At 40.8% G+C, this 24,546-nt stretch overlaps 1 protein-coding gene across 2 annotated transcripts in view; it reads right to left on the bottom strand.

Annotated features, from left to right (window-relative positions):
- Positions 1-457: 457 nt before the first annotated feature.
- MPPED2 (metallophosphoesterase domain containing 2) overlaps positions 458-24,546 on the bottom strand; it is a 107,573-nt gene continuing 83,484 nt past the window's right edge. For both annotated transcript variants that reach the window (XM_037403323.1, XM_037403324.1), the window contains exons 5-7: positions 6,631-6,746; positions 3,836-3,949; positions 458-698 (exon numbers count right to left, since the gene is read on the bottom strand). In XM_037403323.1, the coding sequence (XP_037259220.1) occupies positions 580-698; positions 3,836-3,949; positions 6,631-6,746 (349 nt within the window). In that variant the 3' untranslated portion in view covers positions 458-579. The remainder of the gene's footprint in view (positions 699-3,835; positions 3,950-6,630; positions 6,747-24,546) is intronic.

Here is a 24,546-nt window from a genome sequence, read left to right as displayed (position 1 = left end):
CAAGAGGTAAATGGACCCCAAAATAGTGTTTGTGCTACTAAAAAAACAAATTGATATAAATGGAGATGAAAAGCTAACATTTAGACCTAGGAAAAAAGAAGACACTTAAAAAACCCCGACAATAACATAAGTTGTGCAAATTTGAGTGTTTTTAAATGCTGCCTATTTTTTAGCTTATAATATAATATTAAAATAAGGTCTCTCACTTATTAAAAGAAAGCTTGGCTGTCCTTTTGAGAACACTATAACAATTTACAATGGCAAATTTATTGAAAAACAAAATTCATTTTACAAATTCACAATGCTTTATCAATTTAAAATGAATGCTGCATTTCCAAAAAGCACAACCTCTAACTTTTCTTCTTGTTTCTTTTGTACCAGCAATTTACAAAAAAAACCCCCAAAAAACCCAAACCCCACCCCAAAACAAAATCCCCATGGTTCTCCCAAATCCCCTCCTCCCCCCACCCCACCCCACCTCCCCGGCTTTTTGAAATAAACATGTAACAGAATGTAAGTTTTATAATTAGAAAATGGCAGTTTATAGACCTTCCCCAGTTCCAAATGTGCAGTAGTGCTTCATGATCCTTGAGGGGTTGGAAGGTCAAATATAATTGGAGGGTTGGTTGGTTGAAAGCTGACTGTACACGTTGAAGCATTGATGTACGTCGTGTAACCGTCTGTCATAATGCCATAACCTGTAGGGAGAACGTGTCATGCTTACTGTAATATAAACAAACGATACTGCCCGTGGGCACCTGTGCTGAAAGCTTGTTGTGGGATCAAGGCTTTGGAATAAAATTAATTCCTTCAAAATGACACAAGTTCTTGAACGCCGCCACAAAGGCTTGATTGAAAAAAAAACCCAACCAACCCTCAACGTACTGTCTTTGAAAGAACTGATGCTTTTGTTTTATGTATACTTTTTTCCTCCATCGAAAATCCCCTGTTGCAATTGAACACAGCAGAAACAGAGACAAAACCACACAGGTACTTTTTCTAATTAATTAGCGCGCTGTAGTTTGTATGTCTCTAATGTCTGTCATAAGAAAAAGACCAATCAGGAGCAAAAGCTTTAGAAGTAACTTCGATTTTGCCTACAAAACCCCTTCTTTGGGCAATGATCCAAAGCCAGTAAGCTTTCCCCGTGCTCGCCCTTATCATCCACCTCCTTGTCACAGGACTGCCAAGCTGGAGCTCACGCTGGCTTGTGAAACCTCAGAAACTCACTAGCAGGTTAAAGATATACATATATATATATATATGTAAGTTATCTACCAGTGAAAATCATGACTAAGGAAAGGAATCTGCTGCTATAACACGACGGAGCCCTGGAGGTCAATGGATGACCCCTCGCTTCAGCCGAAAACGGAGGTGAAGGTTAAACAGATGACTGCTTTTCATTACGAAGGGATCTTGGTAACTCATTCCCAAAAGAAAACCAAGAAGCAGTGAATATTAATCACAGGCTTTTCAGCATGCCAAGGACTTGATCCTCAGTAACACCGTGGCATCAGTTTCAGGATGCTGAAGACTATTCTCAACCTTCTAAACATCTAGCCGGCAATGCCCTTGTTCGGAGCATGTCTGAGGAACCCGCAGCAATGCCGGTGTTCCGCTGGCCTCCACCCTCTCCCGCTTGCTGCAGAGGAACAGGGCACACAGGGTTGTGCGCTCCAGTGATGTCAGGCAAGTGGAGCAAACTATAGCGACCCATCAACCGCACCACGCCTCAGCCTTCGTTCAGCAAATGTGAGCTGAGAAAATGTGGCAACAGAAGTACAGAGATACGGAGCAGGTAGAAGTTCTCCTCTTAGAGACATTGTCTCAAGGATAAGGAGACAGGGGCTCCAGTTCTACCAGTGCAAAAGGTGAGAAAAAGTTTTGCCATTGTTTTCAGCTGACATCCACAAAAAGCTAACGAAGAAGCTAGAAAAAAAAAAAATCTAGGAAGAATTTGGCACCAAATAACACTACTTTAAAAACCAAAAAAATCCCAAAACAATAAAAATCACAAGTTTCATGGAGGAAGAGACCTTCCCATCACAAACCCGCAGGGGAAAAATGTTTTTCTTTTAAACCATTATGATACAGTACAGATCACTGCTGTCTGAAAGCTAAGATAAATACAGCTACCCACAGTGTCTATCAGAAAGAATAATCACTTCAGAATTGCTGCACTGTCCACCTGTTTTACTTTATTTATTTAGACTGGCAATTTTGATTTAGATCATCTCATGGTGGGAAAAACCTTGTTTGCAGTTGTTCTTGCTTATCAACCAGGAAAAAAAACCCTGCATCACCTCCACTGATTTAATGGAAAGTGGTGCATGTTCACCTCAGCTGGAGCTGGATAAGAATTAATTTTGCACTATACGATAATGCTCTTAACACTTGGCTATTTCTTTCTGTACTGGAACAAGCCGTTCTTCTGTCTTCTGCATAAGTACTAAACAGGATTTTAACAACTTTGTTGGTATTCTCGTAAGAATTCATTTGAACATTCACTTTTAATATGTGCTGCCACCTTTCCTATGAGATTTAGATCTAAGGTGCTGCACGTGGTTCCTCAGTGCTTTCTCATAATAATGATCTTGTACATTAAAACACTTTCCTCTCCCATTACTTAACAGTATTACAACTAAAAGTTTCATCATCCAATGTGCCTACAAAGGCTGCAGGCACTTTACGTTTTAGCTGGAAGTCTTGCTGTACTCACTTATTATATGCAAGGATTAACATTTATACCAAACATCCAATCTTTTCCTGCATGCATTAGAAGACTGCTATTTGTGCCACTATACTACTTAAGGTCAAGTCAGCATTTCAATATATTATAAAGTCTATATTTACAGATACCAGGCATGAAACTCATTGTAGGAAGTCACAAGGGCTTCAGGAAAAACTAACACCACTAGCTGAGAAAGCTGTCCTATTTTTTATTTTTCTTTTATGAAATTCTCCAAACCTTTAAGCCTAAGAAGAACCTAGTTAGAGTCAATGGAGAAACCTCCAGGGGGGACAGTATGAAGCATTTAACGTGTAATTTCGAGTTCTAGGGTCACAAAGTCTTACACTCTCTCTCAGGCAGAACTCCCAGTGTTTGTCTCTCTGCCATATGAAAGCTACAAAGTCGTATTAAATAATTAAGTGTCTCCAAAACGTATTTTATCTCTCAGCCTCTTCCACTGCCACAAACTGAGCTTACTGTTTCTGAAGCTTCACACTCTGCCTGATCTGGTACTGACAGTGGGGAAATATCTCTTCCAAAATACGAGACTGCTGGGAGGTAACATACACAGTACAAAATGTATTGTAGGATGGTTTTAGAAATGTATGCAAAATGAGTTCTGGCAATCTCTCCTGACATCTGACTCAAGATGCCCTCCTTTCTGCCTTTCCTTATACACTGAGGGAGGTGAGCTGAGACAGTAAGTTGACTTCGATTTTCTTTTTTTTTTTTTTTTCCCTAGCACACTTCTTGGCTCCTGTGCTTGGAATAATGGGGATAATTTTCAATTTGGCTTGCAAGTGTGGGGAATCTCATCTGTTTCTCTAGCCAAGTTTGTCAAAATTTGAACTACTTTCAAAGAACCTGTATAGAACCACCTTTGCACAGTGAAAGATGTAGGTGGCTAAATGTAGCACACGTTCCTGAAACAGCCTGTGTCAATTCTGGCATGAATTTACAAAGTGCTGTGCATGCAATCACTCCCCTCAACTCCCTCCCTACTTTAGTTCAATATGCTGTTATCTATCCTTTGCAACACACCATCAAAATGTGCTTCTTTGAAATCAGGCTGAGATCAAAGAGGGGAGCAGTGCTGCTCCTTACCTTCATGAATCCCACCGAAGACATGGAGTTTGGGTCTTACTCGCCTCTGCACCGTGTTCAACAGCTCCACACAACCCACTCTCTGCAGCTCCTTTGGAACCCAGTCTCGAAAACCTGAAGGCAAAATGCAATCAATACTCTTAATTTTCTCTATTCAGGTAAGGTTTCACGTAGTCTTTCAGGAAGTCATAATTCATGGAAGGTTTATTACATTATCTGTAGTCGTAACCTCTCCATTAAAGCACACAATGGCTTTTAAGAAATGTTTCGCTGTCACTTTGTCTTGCTTAAGATTTCCTCCCTCCATCTGCATTAATATTTTTCTGGATGTGATTTTTTTTTTTAAAAAAAAACTATGGGTTTAAAGTCATCTTCCACCTTGAAACCCTGGGACATTTATTCCTGGCACTGCTGCAGATTTTTCTTCCCCTTCCCCAGGCTCTTACAGCAGTCAGCTTCCTGAGCCAGCTACATGGTTACTCCAGAAATTAAACACTTCAGGAAGATCTGATCTACAACCCAGTACCTCTGCCACCCCAAAGATTTAAAATACAGTCTTGCACATCTTCCAGAGGACCACAGTCTGCAAGTGTCAGGTTAATTCTGAGCCCCTGGTCACCAACCACAAGCAATGTAGCTAAACTGCTTAACAAGCTAATGCTAGTTGACTACATTGCCACTCAACCCTACGGATAATCTGGAAAAATGCACAAAACTTGACATCATGTGTTTCAGAAGTCTGCTGCTTGGACTAGCGTTGACAAGGATCAGAAGGACAAGATGAATGAGGAGGAGTAAAAGGGCAATCAGGAGCCACATCCCACTGTAGCACCCTTCTACTGACTTTAGAGTAATTACACCCTCCGCCAAGTTTATCCCAGGTAGTAAAAACATGTTGTGGCATGAACTTGACTGAATTTTGGAGAGAACAGAGTCCAGTTACAGCTCTACCTCCCTTCATATTTACGGTATTTCAATGGAGCAACATTTCAATATAAAACATGTATTTCAATGGAGGAAAAAAAAAAAGCAGCATTTTGTCAATGCTATCATGCACGCTGAGACCTACGGCCCCTCCTTTTAGAAACAGTACTAACACCTAATCTGTGCCTGTAGTTAAAATACAGTGCCAACCTTTTGAAATTGAACCTCCATTATCTCCATCAAAACCAAAATTTAAGTACGCTTACTCAATTAAAGCACTCATTAGTGTCTGCAGCATCACAGCATTTCTATATGAACCCAATTCAGAGCAGATGAATTAGCAACCCATTTAAAATAGCACCCATGAAACATCATAAGCATGCTTGTGGGTTTTTTTGCTTCTTTGGGAAAATAAACAGATTAAAGAGTGCTATTCAAAGCGTTGGTTTGCAATACCCGGCACGATCCACCATCAGTGGATGGCGTATCGCTGCTTCATTGAAGCAGCATGCTGGTAGCTCTAGTTCAGATTAAAGAAAATTTGCAGATCATCTTAGAATATTCTCCAAGTAGTATTAAAGAGTAACGAGGATATAAAAAGAGTGGTAAAGTATACTACTCGTCAAAAAACTTTCTGGACTTTTTTTTTTTTCCTTAGCTCTGCTTACATTGCTGACTCTTAACTTAATTGTGGCAGAAAACATAAGCATGCATTAATTCCCGACTCCACGGTCACTGAGAAGCTCTGAGCCAACCTGGTAGCACTTAAATGCTGTTTTATGACGGCACCTTGCAATTCTGAAAAGCTTTTTTTTATACTCACTACCATCTCAAAAGTCAGTGACTTCAAGTGATGATCTGACCCCTTGGATTTCAAGAGCTGACAAAATCAGTCTACTAACAATAACGGTAATGAAGAGACTGACACACTTTCTTATCTTGATAAACCCTATTTATAAAAGGCAGATGCTCAGTTGTGAAACCAACTGAAATATTTAAAACACTATCTTAGACTGCTTGCCACGTGTCTTAAAAAATAGCAGTAAATAATATAAGATACTGTCTTGTGGGGTACAGGACAGGGAAAAATAGCAGGAATTTTCAAATGGTTTTAGTGTGGGCTTCAGCAGCTTCAGAAACTGAGTACTCCTGCCTCTGCTGAATGATCACCCTGGTGTCTTTTTAAAGCCATTAGAATGTAGTTTAGAACTTAGAATTAAAATGGGTATTCAGTAAATTACTCACATTTACCAAGCAAGCAAAATTAAACTAAATGAAAAATTCAACTATTTAATGAAAAAAACAAATCATGCATTCATGGAGTTGTGCTCACCTGTCATTAGTTTGAGTAAGGAACAATTACCTAAGAACATAATTTTACTCCTTCACAGGTTTGCTATAAGCCAATTAATATCCCTAAAACGACTGTTACATATTGTAAGTTTACAAGGACATTATCAAGGAGAAGATGTGACTGCATACTCCTGTACTCTAAAACCTTATGGTAACATGTCACTGTAGTGGAAAAAAGTTTTAATCAGTTTCTGCAAAATTGTATGGCATTGGCAAATATTTGTCAGATGAATATTGTTCTTAAATAAAATGTTAAACTATACCGGCTACAGACTTAAGTATTTGGTCTTCCCTATCTTGAGTTTAACAAAAAAAATCTTATTAAGAAAACACCTTATTTCTTATTACGAAATCTGCTAAGCCAAAACATCACTTTACATTTCTTCCAAAAAGGCTTCTTAACGCATAGGTTTGAGTTAGGGTACAATTACAGTAGAGCTTTTAATATTATTAATTTTGCTTATTTGAAAGTAAAATTCTCATGCAAAAAAATCACACACAGTTTTTGTTTCACTTACCAAGGGGAGGTCCATGTGTCATTAGTATATCAATTCCCTCAGGAATAAGGTTCCACTTGTCTAGCAAAGACTGACCTCTGGGTAGGTTAAAGCCCCATCCATTAAACCATGGTGTCCTTTGGGGGAAAATAAGACAAACTGCATCAGTATAAAATCAAAATCTCTTCCCTTCTCCAATTTTTCTGAATTAAAACTATTTCTGTGCCTCAGAGGTAACTTGCAGACAGCCTTTTTGAAGGGGATACCTCTAAAACAAACTAGTTCAAATACACACACTAACCTATGTGTTTGAATACAAAATAATATCCTAGGCTCTTTTGGTACTTCAAGAGTATTCATCTGTGGGGGCATTTACTCACTAGAGAGAAAGGGAAGCAAGTTAAAACAACACAGTCCAAATTTAAAATGGGGTTCTTTTTTCCCTCCCCAAAGTTTGAGGATGTTTAAACATAAGAACACCTTTCTTACGTTACCTACCAAAAGAAACAAAAAATCTCAAAAGCGTTTTGGAGGCAAGAGTCTATGTCTCAGGGCACAGGGCAGCCAGTGGGTACCAGTCCAACAGGGAGGCTGAGATGCAGCGGCTGTACGCACCATCTGCACTGCAGCGGATCACTGCACTCAGACTTGCTCCTTTCAGTACTTTTAATATCAGAACACTGTTATGTAACTTGGCTTTGAACTCTTGAGCCTCCTAGAGGTCTTGGTCACACAATGTTTAGTCTCACAATGACTTATTAATTTGAAGAGACCATAGCATTCAAAATTCATGTAGTATTTCTTAAGGAACACTGTGATCCTCAGGCTCCTCCACCATGGCGTAGCATTGTTCCAGACATTGGTTCATGCATCAACCCAAGCACATAGTGATGAAAAGCGAACCTTCTAGGAGTACTTTTTCAACGTATAAAAGCCAAACCAAGTAATTTTAATGCAGGTATATGATAATTAAGCCTTTCCTTATCAGGGGTACACAGAGCAATTCTTCTAAAGAGAGACTATAATATTCACACCTGTTACTAACAACTTTTTGTACAGCTGTTACAACTGTACTGATTTTGTTTTCATCCACGTGTGTCTCCTAGAGCTGGGGCAACAGATTTGGACTTCATTCTCTAGGTAGGACGCTCCTGCCCTAGCCCTAGTTCTTTGGGGGCATCTTTCTGAGAGCTCAAGCTCCTCCTGCAGCCTTCACTGTACTGCAGTTCTGAAAATCAGAAATCAAATTTGGGGGAGGAAAAACCAGCTACAAACCAACCTCAAAGAAAAGCATACCGGTCAAAAAGAGAGAGATCATGAAGAGTCCTACACGATTTCATTATGTGATCTGCCTCCTGTACCCTCTAAATTACACATTCTTTCAGCCCCAAATACGCATTTAAGTGGAAATTTCCTGATGAGGTTATAGCGTCACTTTTTATTTTTTGTAATTATTTTGTTTTCTCCAGACAATAGTTTCACCAATGAAGATTATACCCAGTTATATGTATGGTCTGAATTCCTGACAATGGGAAAACAGCAAGCACTGCTAATATAGGAGCGGGAAGGTCACTAGAGCCATAGTAACAAAATAATAGACACATCCCATGTGGTCCTACGGAACTAGTACTTTATACTACACACACATAAGAACTCGTTCGACCTAGCAGACTTCCTGGATGCTGGATGAACGGTAACAAAAGACGGGAAAATTAGATGTCAGTTAAACATTTCATGTGAGCTATGGGTTCCTCATGTGCATAACAATGCAACTTCACCTCTCGCCGCTGGCTTACTGTGCACCCACTGACACACCTAAAACAGTGCCTAAGTTGTAAAGTAAGGTCAGTGTACCTCACAGGAGGTACGCATTTGTATTTCTATTTGCATTTGTATGCAACTGAATTAAAACTGAAGAATGTGTCTTACCTTTAACTAAATCACAAGTGTTTCTGCTTTTCTCCGACTGACCTTCTGAAACACGTATCTAAATTTCCTTTCCTATTCTGTTCCTAAGGTTTTAACATATCAAGATTATTGTAACCTTCAGGGCTGCCATTAAAAGTTAAAATACGGTTTGGCTAAACATTCAGCTACTTAAAAAACCAAACACAGAGCACATAGGTTGAACTTTTTCACTGTCAATTAATGACTCTTTCCCCACTTGCATTTCTCCTGTAGATAATACTGTAGTTACTACACTATAGTTAAACCTGAAACATGAAACCACATCTGTGATCTCTCCGGAGCTCTTTGGAGACTACAACCACAGAAAAACCTGGATTTGTCTGCAGGTTTTTTTATTTTATTTTCTTCTGAAGCACTGTGGGAGGAGGAGGGGAACCAGAGCTCCAATATATTCTTCGTTCACCAGAGCTCTGTAATTAGCTGTGACTAATGGGCACCACCTGGGAATCCACTTGTAAGAAAACTTTTGAGAAGCCTTCCCCATTATGCAGCATGCACATAAAAAAAGATGCTCGAGTACTTAATATTTTCATTGGAAATAAATAAATAAATGGAGAAGAGAAGGTATGGCTGGAAGGACACCTGGATTACAGACGCAGATTTCCAGCATCTAAAGCATGAATTCTTTTCCTAAATCTTCACTTAAAGCAAAAACTGAAAAAGAAATCCTTGCCTGACCGGGCACACCGAAAGTCCCTGCGTTTCTGAGATAGTTCAGACTTCCCCAGAAAGCCAAGAAGAAAGAGGACACGTTCAGAACACCACCAAGAGAAACAGCTTTATGGCACAGATTCAGGTTTAGATGAGATCACAAGGAAGGTCACCCGATGTTTGCACTACACTGTGTTGTGGCACAGACGAAATGGAGTTGATGTACTGTGAATCCCGTGAGCGGACAGATGAATAGCTGTTTATCCCCAGCAAACTTTAAATGTGTGCAGGAAAGACAAAGCCTGCACTGTAGGTAGGCAACATCCTATCAAGGGGCATTGGACAGGGAGATTTTACTTCTTTTAGTGCCCTTTTTTGCATGCATAGCAGTTAAATAGAGTCGCTCTCAACTTCTAAATAATTTAGAGGGAAAAAATTGTGCATGTAGTTATGTGCCTTCTGCAGCGTATTCTCAAGCTCATTACTCACTGGGAGAAACCACCTCCTATCTAGGCAGAAATATTTATAATGAACTTTGGCTGCACCCACCTGTGGTAAGTTGCAATCAGGTGCAAATAATTAGAAAGGCTACTCAGCCATTAGTAACCATATTTAAGATCTGACCTATTTTTCTTTCCTGTGAAGTTTTAAGTAAAAGATTTCAGTTACCTCCTACAACCATTAATAGTATACTTCATTTTTAAGTAGCTGGCAAGAAAAGAAAGCTATCAGCTGTTGAATAATGCCACAAGGGAGGTGCAGACGTAAAAGCCACAGGGACTAGTAATGAGAGATTACAAATGATTTTGTCATTTTACATTTGATGGACCAGAACACCTTCTCATACCCAACACCCAGCGTGATGCAAGTCCCGCTTGCTCGGAATGTCAGCCCGTGTCCGGGAGAACCTAATTGAGCCTCCGATCGTCAGAGCCACGCCGCACTCCACAGCATCCTTCCTCCGCCATCAAACCGTCATGATAATTCTTGATCCCCCACTCACCTGACAGCTCAGCCCTCCCCTGACTGCAAAGCTCCCTTATCATTTAGGGGTAGCAGTTATGCTGGCACCAGATGTGACACAGGGAATATCCTCATGAAAGGCAGACACCTGGCCCATCGTTACTCTGTTCAGTTTTTCATTTCCAGGCAGGAATCCCCACAGATCCCCCTCCACCTGGCGTTTTGGAAGTTACAGTTTCTGCAATTAAAAGAATGCTTATGCAGTAGGCTGTGTATTATCTTCACACCCTGTGCTGCGAGAGACGCAGACTTCACTTGACAGAATACCACGAAGGAGGGGATCTTAAGCTTTGCGACAAGACTCACTCTCCTTTTGCAGGTGCATTGGGAGAACCCCCTGGCAAGACACACAAACCCATCTGCTTTTAACAGCAGAGAACTGCCTCTTCAGCAGGTGACTGGAGCTCCCTTCTCCCAGGTTACTTTATATGGTTTTACTGTTTTACTATTATGTTAAAAAAAAGCCAAAACCACAACAAAACGCAAAAAACCAAAACCACAACAAAAAGCCCCAACCCGACAAAATGAGCACAGTGATGGAGCATTATTTTATGGCACAAAATTACAACTGCTCCTCAGTGTGTGCACCTCAGAAGCAACACCATCACATAAGGAAACAGGAGGCACAAAGCCATGGCCAAGTCCATCCAGGTGATAAAGGAATTTCACCTCCTTCTGGAACTTAAACATTTTTAAAGGATAGTATATCCTGCTACCTACTTTCATCCCTCCTCTGGCTCATGAATTTAATTACCTGATCCTCAGAGTTCAAGAACTCAAAAGGTAAATGTACAACAGGACCTTCCATATTCAGCTTTTCCTTTCACTTGCACTAGTAAATCCACTTATTTCAATAGTTACTTCTAAACAGGATTAGAATAAATAAACTCTCTCATGGGTTTTTAATCCCATGTATTCATTCATTTTTAAGGCTACCCAGTCTTTTAGGAAAGCTTCAATTTTATCCTTAATCCAATGAGTAAGATGCACAGGAGGCAAAAATCTCCGTCTGTTTCCTTCCACAGGGTAACAGCCGAGGGGGTGTCTGAAAGGCATCGCAGCAGGAAGCACTTCTGCACAACTAATAAACAATAACAAAATGCTCTTTATTTTTGTCAGCATTCGAATGGAACACACAGACCTGGCTCATGAGAGAGACAGTTCCATTAGGAGAACAGAAACAGTGGGACAGGACGCCAATGTGCACTCCTGTACTCGTTCCGTTACAGGACTAGCTCGCAAACACATCCCCAAAGGATCTATTACAGCCCCAGATGGGAATGGAGGCAGCGCAGCAGCTAGCAGAGAACAAACCATGGAGCAGGGGAGGGGGGGAAAGTGACCTTTGTGCACAGAAGAGAAAAGCCTTTCAATCCTCCTCCCTCCGCCCCGAACGCCACGCACAAATGTTTGCCAGGGCAGAGCAGCACACGTGCCCGTCTCCATTCAGTCAATGGACAGAGCGTGCCTAGTGGGAATACACAAAAAGGGATTGTAGCGCGGGCGAGGGAGAAGGGGAAGAAGGAGACCATGTGTAATCATGGAAACAAAAGGCTGAGGAGGGCAAGTGCACAATGTATTAAGGAAGCATATTTTACAAGATAAGAGCTTCTTTAAAGGCTCTGAAACTTGCCTTCAGTGCTACAAAAACAGTATTTTTTTTTTTAGTTACGCTCCTTCTTATAGTGCATATTCAAATGCTTTTTCATAACAACCACAGCCAGGAAATCTTAAAGGCTAAATGATTTCCTAAATGTGCTCATTATATGCAGTGTTGTGATATCAGTAAGAGGCACAGGCTGGTGGCTCGAGCTGTAGTTATTCCCACTAGCATTTACCTGCTGTACCTCAGTGTCCCATTTAGAAAGTGAGGGCAGTAACACAGAACCGAAGAGGCATCCCGGGGTCTGGTTCCTTGGGATGTTGCTTACCGTGCATCTTACATCTGCTGAGGCTCTCACAAAAGCAGGTTACCAGTGCTGTGATGGTGTTAGCCATGCTACTGTATCTTCCAGCCCTCCCCACCCCCACCCCCCGTTTTATCTCTCACAACTTACATAGTATAAACTCCAAACACCCGATTTATGGTTTATGTTATAAACACTCGGTTTAAACAATCACAAAGCATTTCAGAAACATAACTCCCACCCATCCACTGTGTCTGGAGGGAAGGTGTCCACACAATGCCATTTCCCTAGGAAGCAGTCTTCCACGACGACAAGCTGCAGCAACCACTTCATTTGCTACAGGCTAGTGTGAGCTGGCACACTCCTTGCACCCAGCTGTTCCCCATTTCTCCCTCGGATTGTACGAACTGATTACTGGAGGCTTAAGCTTAGACTCCTGTCAGATAGAGACCTGTGCCTGGATCTCAGGGAGATATCAAAGAAAATGTTAGGACCATTCAGCACATTCCCTGGATGTGCTGATCTGGACCAGATTATCACCTGAAGGATGGACTGATACAGGAATCAATGCAGCTTTAGCTGTCCATATGTCTGGAAAACGGTACATGAAAAGAATTCCATCCCACACCTTGCAGTTCTTCCCTCAGTCTCTGCACATCTCTGCCTTTGCTGCCTCCAGGCTGCCCAGCTGTTACTGACTGGTAACTGAGCTCTAGACCCCAAATCTAAAGCCTGCTACCTCTGAGGATACCTTTCAGCATTTGGTTTCTCTGCCAGCCCATACCAACCACTGGCAACTTCTGTCCTGTGTCTTGGATGGTTAGCGATGCCTTTTGGCAGATGAATGTCCATTCAGTTCACATGTTTAGTGTTAACAGTACAGTACTGTGTTAACACACAGTATTTAAGACCACAAGTCGTCTTCCGTGGGGAAGACATGTTCTTTTAAAAGAAGAAAACAGAAGCAAGTTGAGTAAAGAAACTCATAGAAATACATCAGGGTTTAAGAAACTTGAGAGCAGAAGAACAGACAGGCAGGAGGTTAAATTGCTAGTAATGTCATGGAGGATTTACAAGACACAGAGGATGCAGAGCACAGGGCTCAAGAGTACACCATGAAGCAGAGAGGACACCACCAGGAAGATAATGGGTACTGGAAAGGAGAGGAAGGGAGAAGATGAATTTCTCAAGTTTATGACTCAGACAACCTTTGTTTAAGTATCTGAATTGCTCATCAAAGAGGAAATTTCTTCCAAACCTTCTGAGGTTTGCCAATCCCTAACTGTATTGCAATTATTTTATTTAGGGCTTTACTTAATGAGATCTGGGAGATATTTTAATATCCCAAAAATATGAAAATAATTCAAACTTGACTCAAGGGCTAATTTCATTCTACTTTTAAAAAGAACAGAATTCACAAAGGCCTACTAATAGAAGCAAGTATTAGAGCTTCTGCATTTCTGTGCTGCATATAGCTGAGGATGGCTTGAAGGACAGACCTGGTCTGAGCCAGCCCTAGCCCCCGCTGCATTCATACACCAAGTACACTGTTCCCACGCACGGCGATGGGTGCTATGGCAGCAGCTCAGGTCTATGAAGTACCACACTGGACTGATCTGCAGAACTGCTTCTCGTTCCAGAGCAGCCACACGTCCCCCTTCATTCCCACACTGCCTCCCTGTACAGGGCACACGCACCCGTCAAGTGTCAAAGGATGCTGTAGGAGTGAAAAGCGCTTGAACGCCTCCAACTGTTAAGGCAGAATTTTGTGGGCTTTGTAGAAACAGAGTCACAGAACATCTATCCTAAAACTCACAACCGAAATCAGATGTCTGATGTCTGTTCTGAGGGACAGGCCAGGGGGAAAGAGGAAACAAAAGGGAAAAAAGCAGCTGGCTGAAATTCCGATTCAGTTTTGCTCAACAGCTGTGCCTGTTATAGAATGATGCTTGGCTTCTTCTAGTAAACATGATCATTATACACTAGTTGTATTACATTTTAAATTAACTTTCTATCTCTCTCTTATTATCCATGCAAGAAGTGTAACCTGACAAAGCTTCCACCCCAGGTAGATCTGGAAGAAGGTTTTGCAAGTAGCCCTGTTTCTGCAATGAGGATACACATTAAAGCAGAGCAAAAGCACAAGGGAAGGAAAGCCCTCTCCCCCAACACACCTACTTGTGCATATCTGTGATCCACTGGGGTAGAGTGTGCGTTTGAAGGTGTAAACCCCCAAAATCTGTAACAGGTGTAATTCCCTCCAGTAGCTTCTGTTGAATGCTTTGTTTATTTATAAAAGCAGCATTTGCAACATACTAACAGAAGGATGGCTGCCTTTGAAACAAGTAAGTTACATTTCAGTGAATTCTGAAACAAATGTTGCTACATATAAGTAAGAATAATAAACATTGGGAGGGAGGTTTGCCTGTCTGCCCTGTTGGTGGATTTGGCTCTTAATCTTAAGAAACAGCATCCAGGAACTTCACGGTTTTGCATACCACTTAAAATAGAATTCTTTAGCATCGCTAGAGAGTCACTCCAAAAGGCTTTGCTGGTCAGAGAACAGCCTGACTAACCTGTGTCAGGTCACCAGTTGGACTTGATGATCTAAATGGTCTTTTCCAACTCCAATGATTCCATGATTGATTAATAAATGCTGAAGCCACAAACCAGAAAAATGCCTGATACACATTTTAATGTAGTGTTTCAGCACCTTTATGTAACTTTACATCTGTACCCTGTGCTGCTCTTAAGATATGTAACTTAATGACATCAACATGAAAGGTGAGTTTTGCCCCAGAGGATGAATTTTGGACGGGGACTCCCGAAGAGCTGCCGAGCCAACGTACCAGCTCACTGCTGCACAGAGGGGCCACAGCCCCCCCGGCCCCATCATCAGTCCTTGCACCAGCTCCACTTTTTCCAGGCTCTATCTACTTGAATCCTAACACATGAGGTAGAACACTAGATAATGTTGATACTCCCATAAGCCACAGAGCAAACCCTACAGATGATGGAGGAAAAAGCAATAGCTGTGCTACCTGCGAGGAATTAGCTTCTACCACTCCGCTGTTCTCTGAAGATAATCCTCTGAAAACAAAGAGACTTGCCGGTTTATGCTTACAGGAATACCTGCTAGATAGCACATCTACGTTTTGAGCCACTTTAGGAATGAATTAATCTCTCACAGTAGAACTGTGGTCAGTACACACCTACGAAGGACCCGGGAGTTACAAAGTCACTCAAACAGCAGGTTTGCATCACAGCCAAATTTAGCTCTCGTTTTTGTATCTCATTGGAGCTTTCCATATAACATACTTCTGTGCTCTAGCACACAGCATCAAGAAGGTAAGATTTTGGTCTTTGAGCCGTTTAATGTTCTGGATATCTGGGTCGCCCTTGCTTTTCCTGATCTGATTTCCAGAGTTACAAACCACTTTGTTACTTCTGAAAAGTAAAAAACCCAGAAAAATCCACTAAGCACCAACCTATAGCACAATCACCAGATCACGAACACTTTCAAAAACTTGAAGTACCTTACAAGTGATAATTAATTTAGCCTCAGAACAATCTGGATACAGCAGTTTATAGAGATACTGTGTAGAACTAGGTTGACTACACCAAGAATAAATTTGCCAGAATATCAGCCTAAGTAACTTGCTTAAAGCGAATCAGATGGTAGACACAAAATACCGTCCTCCATGATTTTCACTATCGGTCTTGAAGTCAATTATTCTTATCTACTCCAATGATTTAAAATCAGACACTGAGATTGCTTTTTGCCAGATGGTGCTGTTTATCTATAAATACCATCACTATTTTTATTTATTTTTTTGCTCAAAATGCTGCTTAGCATTCTTTAAGAAGAAACTGAAACTTTCCAGAATGGTAGGAAAACCAAACAAGGTTCACATGCATTAGTCTTCCATGCACACAAAGCCCACAATATTTAATTGCAGGAACTTGTAACATAATCTTCTGAAAATTTACAGAAGAGAATGGAAACAGTTAGTTATAATTAGGCCACAGGATACTCCCGGAATTTCTTGTTTGTTTGAAGTCTGTGCTACCTTCCGTTTCAGCTTATTCTCGAAGCTAGATGCAAAGTCGCTCACCCTCACTAACCACATGAAAAAAGCTCAAACAATCAAAGAGTTCCTAGTGTCACAATACATGCTTATTTGGCATTTTGGTACAGTACAAAATATCACAGCTGGACTTTAAGCAGTAACACTGTTTACTGTATTTACTATTTTAAGTTTTAGGAAATGTCATGAGACAAATGTCAAGAGATGCAGATTTGCCTCATTTTCTTCATTTGTGAACATCCTTTGTTTTGTACAGAAATTTAACATCTGGCCTACTTAAAATTTCACCTTTACCAAAACCTGTGATCCTACTTTGGAGTCTGCAGGAAGGAAAAGTTAGCAACTCCTGCCCAAACTTCATTCCAAACCACTGTTACTTCATTTGTCAAATTCTGTCGACCAAGAAACAAACAAATTCACACCTCCTTCTCAGCTCAGAAAACCTCAGGAGACTTCTGTGCAAAGCAAGTTCACAGGTACAAAAATCCTACACCTGATATTACACATGATGTGTGCATGTGTGTATATACATGTATAAAAATACATTTATCTCCTGTTTCTCTGCCTGTGGCAAGGAGTCCGACAAATAACTTGCAGAACTGGTGCAATGCACTCCCCAACCAACAAAAACTCCAACCGCGGCAGCAGTCAGGCATGACCCCAGCAACACAAGCTAACATTTTCAGGTTATTACCTGGAGGAGCTGTCTTATGTATGAGCCAATTTAGCAAATCAATTAAAATAATGTAGTTACTTGATCAACAGATGAAGACAAAGGAAAAGAAAAATGACAGAAGAGACTGGGGGGGAGGGGAACATATGAAGGTTATAAAAGAAGCAGAAGCTGCTGAGAAGACTGGAGAGAGCATTCGGCATCACAGAGGTAAAGGAAGCATTATTTTAATTGAAAAGGATCTGTTTAGGTATATGTCACTCACTTTTGTTGGCTTCAAGATGATTAAACAAGGAGCTCAGATTACATGCAGGTCAGTTTACACAACATTTAATTTCAGGCTCACCCACCTTCACGTTGTCCCTTCAAAGAGGTTTGTGGGAGATGCAGATTACCACAGACTGAGTGAGAGTTAATTTGACTCTCCTGGTGAAAAAAAAACACCCTAACATGAAAACTTTAATTAGAAACCAACATAGCAGAATTTTAACCTCTGTATTAGTGACTCCACCTGACCAATAAAACGCAGTTCACACTCTTTTCAATTCACAGCTTGACGGAGAGAGGATTTTGACCCCCACCCCTCTCCCAGGCCACATGCAACACCTAATTCCCCTCAAGAGTGTTAACAGAACATAATTAAGTGTGAGCAAGCAAGCAGCAGAAAAAAAGGAGTAGGGAAGATGTCTTTCTCATTGACCACCAGTCAAAACTCCAGGTTTTATGAAAAGCCTGAGCTGCCTCGTAGTTGGATCAGAGTCCAAAAGCCCCTGTGCAGCCAGTGACCAAACTGCTTCTCCTGGAACTGCAAAGCAGCGGCTCCAGTCAGGGCACCATCCAGTGGGCAACATGCTGGCATGATCTGATGTTTCTCTTGCTACACATGCCATGCTATAGGTTCACAATTACATATTCATCCCTTGGGATCAAGTACACTCGTATTCAAAAAAAAATACAGCTCCAAAGAAACTCGTGAGCTCGTATTACAAGTTCTCACCTGAAGTAAATTTTTTACTGATGAGTTACAAGCCTAGGAACCAGTGGTTTGTAATAGAAAGGCAGACTGACATTTAAATAGAGTGGCACTAGAATAATGGCTTTACATTAGTATTTTATGGGAGGCTGAATAACCACAGAGTTAACATACTGTATTTTCTGGCAATAAAAAATCTGTTGAAAACAAAAGGTCATTTTATTTGATAATGTAAACGAATTAGATTTGTATTGTATGGTCAAGAGAGTAAAGGAAAGATTGATTCTGAGAGAAGTCAATATATCAGGATGGCTAGGATTGGTTCGGTTTTAATTCTTCAACCATGTTGTAAACCCTGCGGTTCATAACCCACAGCTGTATATCGCTGTACAATGTAGGTTTTAATATAGGCCCCAGACTTCAGTCTGATCTGATAAAAATCTGAAACTTGCAGAAGGCCATTATGTGGGCAAACTATTCATTTTATATTCACCTCCTTGTCGTGTCAGTGCAGAGGTCATCTAAAGAGGGGGCCTAATTAATCAAACTGTCAGAGCCAATGAGGAGGAGCATGTTAATAGGACTTTTATTTCACCCAGGAAAGCAGTGGTCTGACAGGAACCAGAAAATATGGCCTTGATGTTGCTGTTTATTAGCAATGCTGAGATCAGTGGTAATAGGTGCCAAGCAGTCTATGTTTGATAAAGTGTTGAATGTCAAGAACCTGCACCAACTAGAAATTAGACTGACATGAGGCAAGAATCTCAGTGTATTGATAGCTACTGGAGAGCAGGTATGGTTTGGGGGATCACAAAACCAGAACCTGCCCAGGACATCTCCTCATTTCTTCAAAAGTAAAGAAAAAAACCAAAAACAACCAAAAAAACTCCTACTAAACCCCAAACCACCACCACCAAAATCCCAAACAAAAATCTCCAGAACAAAATCAACCAAAAAAAACCTCCAAGAAAACCAACAAACCCAAACCATTCCCTCGCCCCCAAACACCAAAAACTCACCAGCTATTTTCCTGCACTTCAAGGTGAGGCTTTGCAATATTTACTCCCATTTGGCACATGTAGGCAAACACAGCGGCACTAGCACAGAAAAGCCCTAACGTGGTGCAACAGTGCTGAACTGAAAGGATTGCCTTGATGGGACCCCACGGTGGTATAAGGTCAGCACACCAGTGCGGGACCTACATCCCTGTTATCCTTTGAAGAGCACTGGCAGGACTGTAAATGGTCTGAGACTAGTTTAACAGCTGACACTAACGGATCCAGATCAATGCAGAAGCTGCACCAGATGAAGGAAGCACGGCATGGGTAGCAGTTAGGTCTGGGCACTTCTTGCCTGTGTCAGATGGAGCACACAAGGAGTTAAACCCTGGTCCCACAAAACACAACGAAAATGCTAAAATAAATGCAGTGAAGATTTCATTTCTTACCCAAAGCCCTTCCCTCATGTTCTTAACACAAAGTGCATGCTCATAGTAAAGGAGAAAACAAGCCTATCTAAAAGGGAGTGAGTGGGAGATACAAGAGATGCTCACAGTTTTTGAAGGGCACTGGACTCATTTTAGCAGCAGCCACGGCATTTGCTGTGTGGGTGATATATGTAAAATTTTAAATTAATTATTTTAGTAATGCACCCCTACGTGATTTCTCAGTCTGCAATGTATTTTAGACTTCAGGCCATGGTAGGCTTTATAATTAACTACTTTCTGAAGCCATTTTAATTAATTTTTTTTCCCCAACACCATTATTTCCAAATGAATAGAGAGCTAACATTAAATAGCCCTCTAAATAGAGAGCTGCAGGAATCTACTCTTGTAGGATAAAGCACTCAGAATCACACCCTCAGCAATGTCCCCAGAAAGGTTTAAGCAAAGAATATAGCAGCTGAAAGGAAATGTGCTGCCAAAGGGGAACCACGGACATTGATGGGGCATGTGAGTGCCCAGCTAAGTCGAAATTTTTCTTGGTGGAAGAGGAAAGCTGTTGTGTTTATGGCTGCTGCCAAGGATCCAAATATCCTCATCCTGAATGATCATCTTTTTTTTTTTTTTTTTTTTCCTTTCCTTTTTTTCCCCCCTTCCCTGAGAACACTCCATTGTCTGGATCTTCCTCTTAGAGCCAGCAATACTAAAATTGGAATCAAATGATGCAGAACTGAGTTCTGTGCCTCTCACTGGGGTGAGTCAGCCTCCCAGGCAGCCGCACTCCATCCCGAAGCTCACAGGGGCTGTTGGAAAGGCAGGAGCCCAGGGTATCCTGCCTTCTGCACTGTGGACAGCTGTTCCTTGCAAGTAGACTAGCACAATTCGGTCTGCAAAGACTAGAGAGAGTTGTCTTCGGTAAGATATTTTCCTTTGGCAGCAAAACCACTCGGAAAACCTCCCGCCTCTCTCCTGAGCCTTCCCAGCTTCTCCATGCCACAGGCACCGCTCCCTTCTAGTGGTACTGTGAGACTGACATCACCCATGCGCAAAAAAATTTGGAACATCTTCTCAGTTATTTGGTTTTACAAGGATTCAAATCTTCAACAGCACAAATTCAGGACCGGGGAACGGTAGCACTGGGCTCAGAACTGGTTATTCTGGGCAGGAACTGCTCCTCTGATGGCCAAACTCACTTAAAGCTTTGTTTTAAAGATAACAAGGCACGCCTACCGTAAAAGAAACATATGAAGAATAATTAAGACACTCTTCCCTTCCTAATCTGCTGCAACAAAGTCCTTTCAAATGGTTAAAATTATATTTATTTCCCCTTACAGTTTCCTACTTTCTAATTTAAACATAAGGCATGCCCCCTATACTTCACAGAAAATGTGTCAGATTGAAAATAAATGCAGAAAGCTAAAGCGTGGTCCAAGTGACTACCTTTTGGAGCTTTAGATGGCCATTTTCACAGCTACAAGGAAAATAAATATTGGTGGGCAAAATCTTAATGGCTACAAGCCTCATTTTTACATTTCTCAGGGGCAGCAGTGTTAGAAACATGTATTAAAGTCAGTTCACCATTAGCATATGAAGCAGCACAGAAATTTAGAACTATCTTAACTATCGTTTTAAAAAGTATTGAAGAGGGTTTTTCTGCCATTGACAATGTATTACTTAAGCCATTAACAGGGGATTTTATTAGCGTTAGGATTTTATTGCCTAGATTGTACTGTTAGTTTTGGGGGTGGGAAGAGGAGGTTTGAATTTTTTATGTCACACTTTCATTTACTATCACTGCGTAGTCAAGAGTATGACCAAGCAACTATTTCTTCAAAGGCTTTGTAAAAGCGTGTTCTTTAAACTGCTTGCCTAACTTCACGGATATAGCTCTTATTTTGAAACAAAAGAAAATCTGCATGTTAATCCCAATGACATTGCTATAGGAACCTTATTTACAGTATGATAAAAAAACGGTCCTTTCTTACAGCCTCATTAAATCTAAGCCTCATTTAACTACTAGGACATTTTTACAATGGGTTTACTGACATACTATGATAAATGTCTGTATAACATCCTTCAACAATAGCCCCGACTATAGCCATAACCACAATGTGTATAAACACTGCATCAGTTTTAACAATGTGCTGTCCTGAATAGTAGGAAGTGAAGTAACACTAAACACATTTTTACTAACCCCCACATCTCCAAACCTGTTTTGCTTTAGGTTTTTTTCATCGGTTTCTGTTTTGTTTTGGGGGGTTGCTTTGTTTTGTCTTCTCAGCAGGAAAAGAAACATTCCCCTCAAAATTATGAGAATTAAGATACTAAACTTTTTAAATATTACAGGATCCCTTTGAAATTGTGACCTAGGCAGAAAGGTTTCCTGAAATTTGAGTCTTTAGAGATAAAAGGGTTGGCAGCAGGATGAAAGCAGCCCTACCCTTTTTTCCATGTCAGAGAAATGAATGGAATGGCTTATGAATACATGTAACTCACCCATTCAGGAGCCACGCTGGTGCCTATTTGTCCTGAAATATCAGTGTTAGGTTACTGTGCAAAGCAAAATAACTGTCAGCCAGCAAGAACTCAATCCACATGAACAATGAGGGCCAGAACAAGGTTTTTAGAGACTTAAACTTTTCAAACCTCAAGTTAATACAAGGAATTAAAAGGCATTTCTCTGGGTATCATGCTCTCAAAACACCTTTATGAACGGTTAGCCACTGTTACTTACTCTTGGCCAGCAACAGAGAGATCAGGAGTACCAAACTCAAACTGAACGGGCTCAACCGCTTTCCTGTTCAGGGCCGGCCTCTGATTTATTTTCACATCAAATGATATCGCAAAGCTGGACATGGTAAACCTACAATATTTTCACTGGAGACTAGGGTCTGACATTGTGTTTAAATGAAATTTCCCAGTTGTCCCAAACACTTTTTATCTTATTTCCATGCTAGCTGTTTGAAATGTCACTATGTATTGCCACAATGACAGATGAGCAAAGGCACAAGAAAGCAACAGAGCTGGTTTCTCCAATGAACCATGCCTGGCAAATGTGACAATTTACTTTTGCCCCTGGCTCCTGGTCCACTCCCAGGTATTAATGGTAACAGGGAGAAGCTCTGCAATGCAACTTTGTGCAGGCTGAAATACAAAGCACAGGTTAAGAAAATTCTGTATGCATCTATGCACCTATGTATATACATACATGCATTATTAAAGAATACCACTGATGGCCAAATCTTGCAAATATTTTTTTATTTTACTACCACAGGTTCTCTCACCAATGTTAGAGAGAGACTGACAGCAAGAAAACCTGGGCAATACAGAAAATTGATCCACGCAGCCATAATACATATTTTATGTGGATTAATAGACTGAGGCTTGGGCAGTATTGGTAATAAAGAAAATATCCTTCAGAAAACTTTTGCTTTTCAGAGTTGATGTTTCCTGCTCACTGGGATTTCAGAATCTGCAAAAGCTTCCTTTCAGTGACAGTAGGGAGAAGGCAATGATAACATGTATCATTACCCTAACTTATGTGCATATTTCTATTAATTATAATGAATTGTTCCAAGGAGAACATGAAGATCAAACTCTGAACTTGGGTTTCTCTTTTCTAATTTTTTTTTTTTTTGCTTTAATTATGTAATAAACTTCTGCCTTTAAAAGGCAACTTCCTTCTATAGGCTTGCTCTATGACATATAGAGCTGGTAACCACTAGAAGAAATACAGAAGGGTTTATATTACCAATTAGCACCTGAACATTGCTTATTCTCTCTCCTCCATTTGAGCAACTGCTCACCCCGAATAACACTCCATTTACTTCAGCTCCGTGAGATAGGTAGACTTGCCTCTCATGGCAATGACTACTCCTGAGCAATGCTAAAGACAGAACAGTGAGCATTTGTATGCTGTAACCTCCACCTAGGAACATCCAGCACCCGTATCAATGTGTGTGAAATGCTGGTCTCATTGAAGTCAACGTTCAAAATTTCACCCATGATTTATTTTTCAATAAGTCATCTCTCACTGTTCTGCTCTTTGATATTGCTCTGCTTCTGAGAGTGCAGAAGATATGAAAAGGTGCATTTCTATTAGCAACATCCACTTTAAAACTTCACATTCCACCCTCTTGGTAAGGTTCTGCTGCCATCCATTCTCTGATACAAGCCCATACTCAGCCTTCACCTGCCTTTATCCTCAGAAGAAATAATTTTGACTATCACAAAACCCTCTGAGAAAAAAAACCAACACCACCACCCCCAACCCCCCCCCCCCAAAAAAAAACCACAAAAAAAACAAAACAAAAAAACCCCACCAGAACAGAGGTCATCATGGTCTCTCTCATAAGCATTAGGAAATGAACTTTTGAGTAATAGATGCAGGGTAAAAAGTGTTCTGCACCATGGTTTGGCCAGTTTCCCCTGAAGATGTAAATCTATGCAACTACCTTCTTTAACAGCACACAACTGAAGCTCCAAATGATCAGAATCTTCCATGACTAAGACAATACAAGAAAGATATACTGTATTTTGGGGATATATTTTCAGAGCTTAATAGTGGGACGCATCTGAAACCTTCCTCTTCCAGGGATGCAGGAGATAACCTGGCCCCAGAGGACCCATAGCCCAAGCCATTTCCTTAGTTTACTATTCCCTAGCTACAGCTGGGAGAAAGAAGGGGGAAGGGAAGCAGAAGACTGCAGATGGTCACTTCAGTTTATTCAGTACTCTAGTGGTTAAAAAACTTCCTCAGAAAGTCCTCCTCATTCAGGAGACACAAATTAAATACTCCTTAAAAAAACAAACAAAACCCCATAGGAATAGCCTCACCAGCCTCTACAGGGCAATGCCAAATAACTACATGCATGCATGCATGCACACACACTTATACATAACATATTCTCTATATTTTTTAATAGATACATATGAACAAGATATGCTTCATCATGTGCTATGCAATTGCAATCAAATAAAAAAAAGTGCACAGAAAGTGAGCACGATTTGACGTGTTAGTCTGACATACTTGCATACCAAAACTTTGTTCACCAAATGTTAGAGCAGTTTAACTTCTGCTTGTAAGTATGAATTTTTAAAAGGGAGAGCAATATTTAACTTTCTGCTCCAACGTCTAATTGCTTAACTGCAAGTTGTATTCAGATAGATGAATTAGCAAAGCATTTAAAATACAAGCTATTGCTGCCTGTCCT

This window comes from Falco rusticolus, chromosome 10 (genome assembly GCF_015220075.1).
Source record: "Falco rusticolus isolate bFalRus1 chromosome 10, bFalRus1.pri, whole genome shotgun sequence".
Taxonomy (NCBI): domain Eukaryota; kingdom Metazoa; phylum Chordata; class Aves; order Falconiformes; family Falconidae; genus Falco; species Falco rusticolus.
This window is presented reverse-complemented; position numbering and strand designations above follow the sequence as displayed.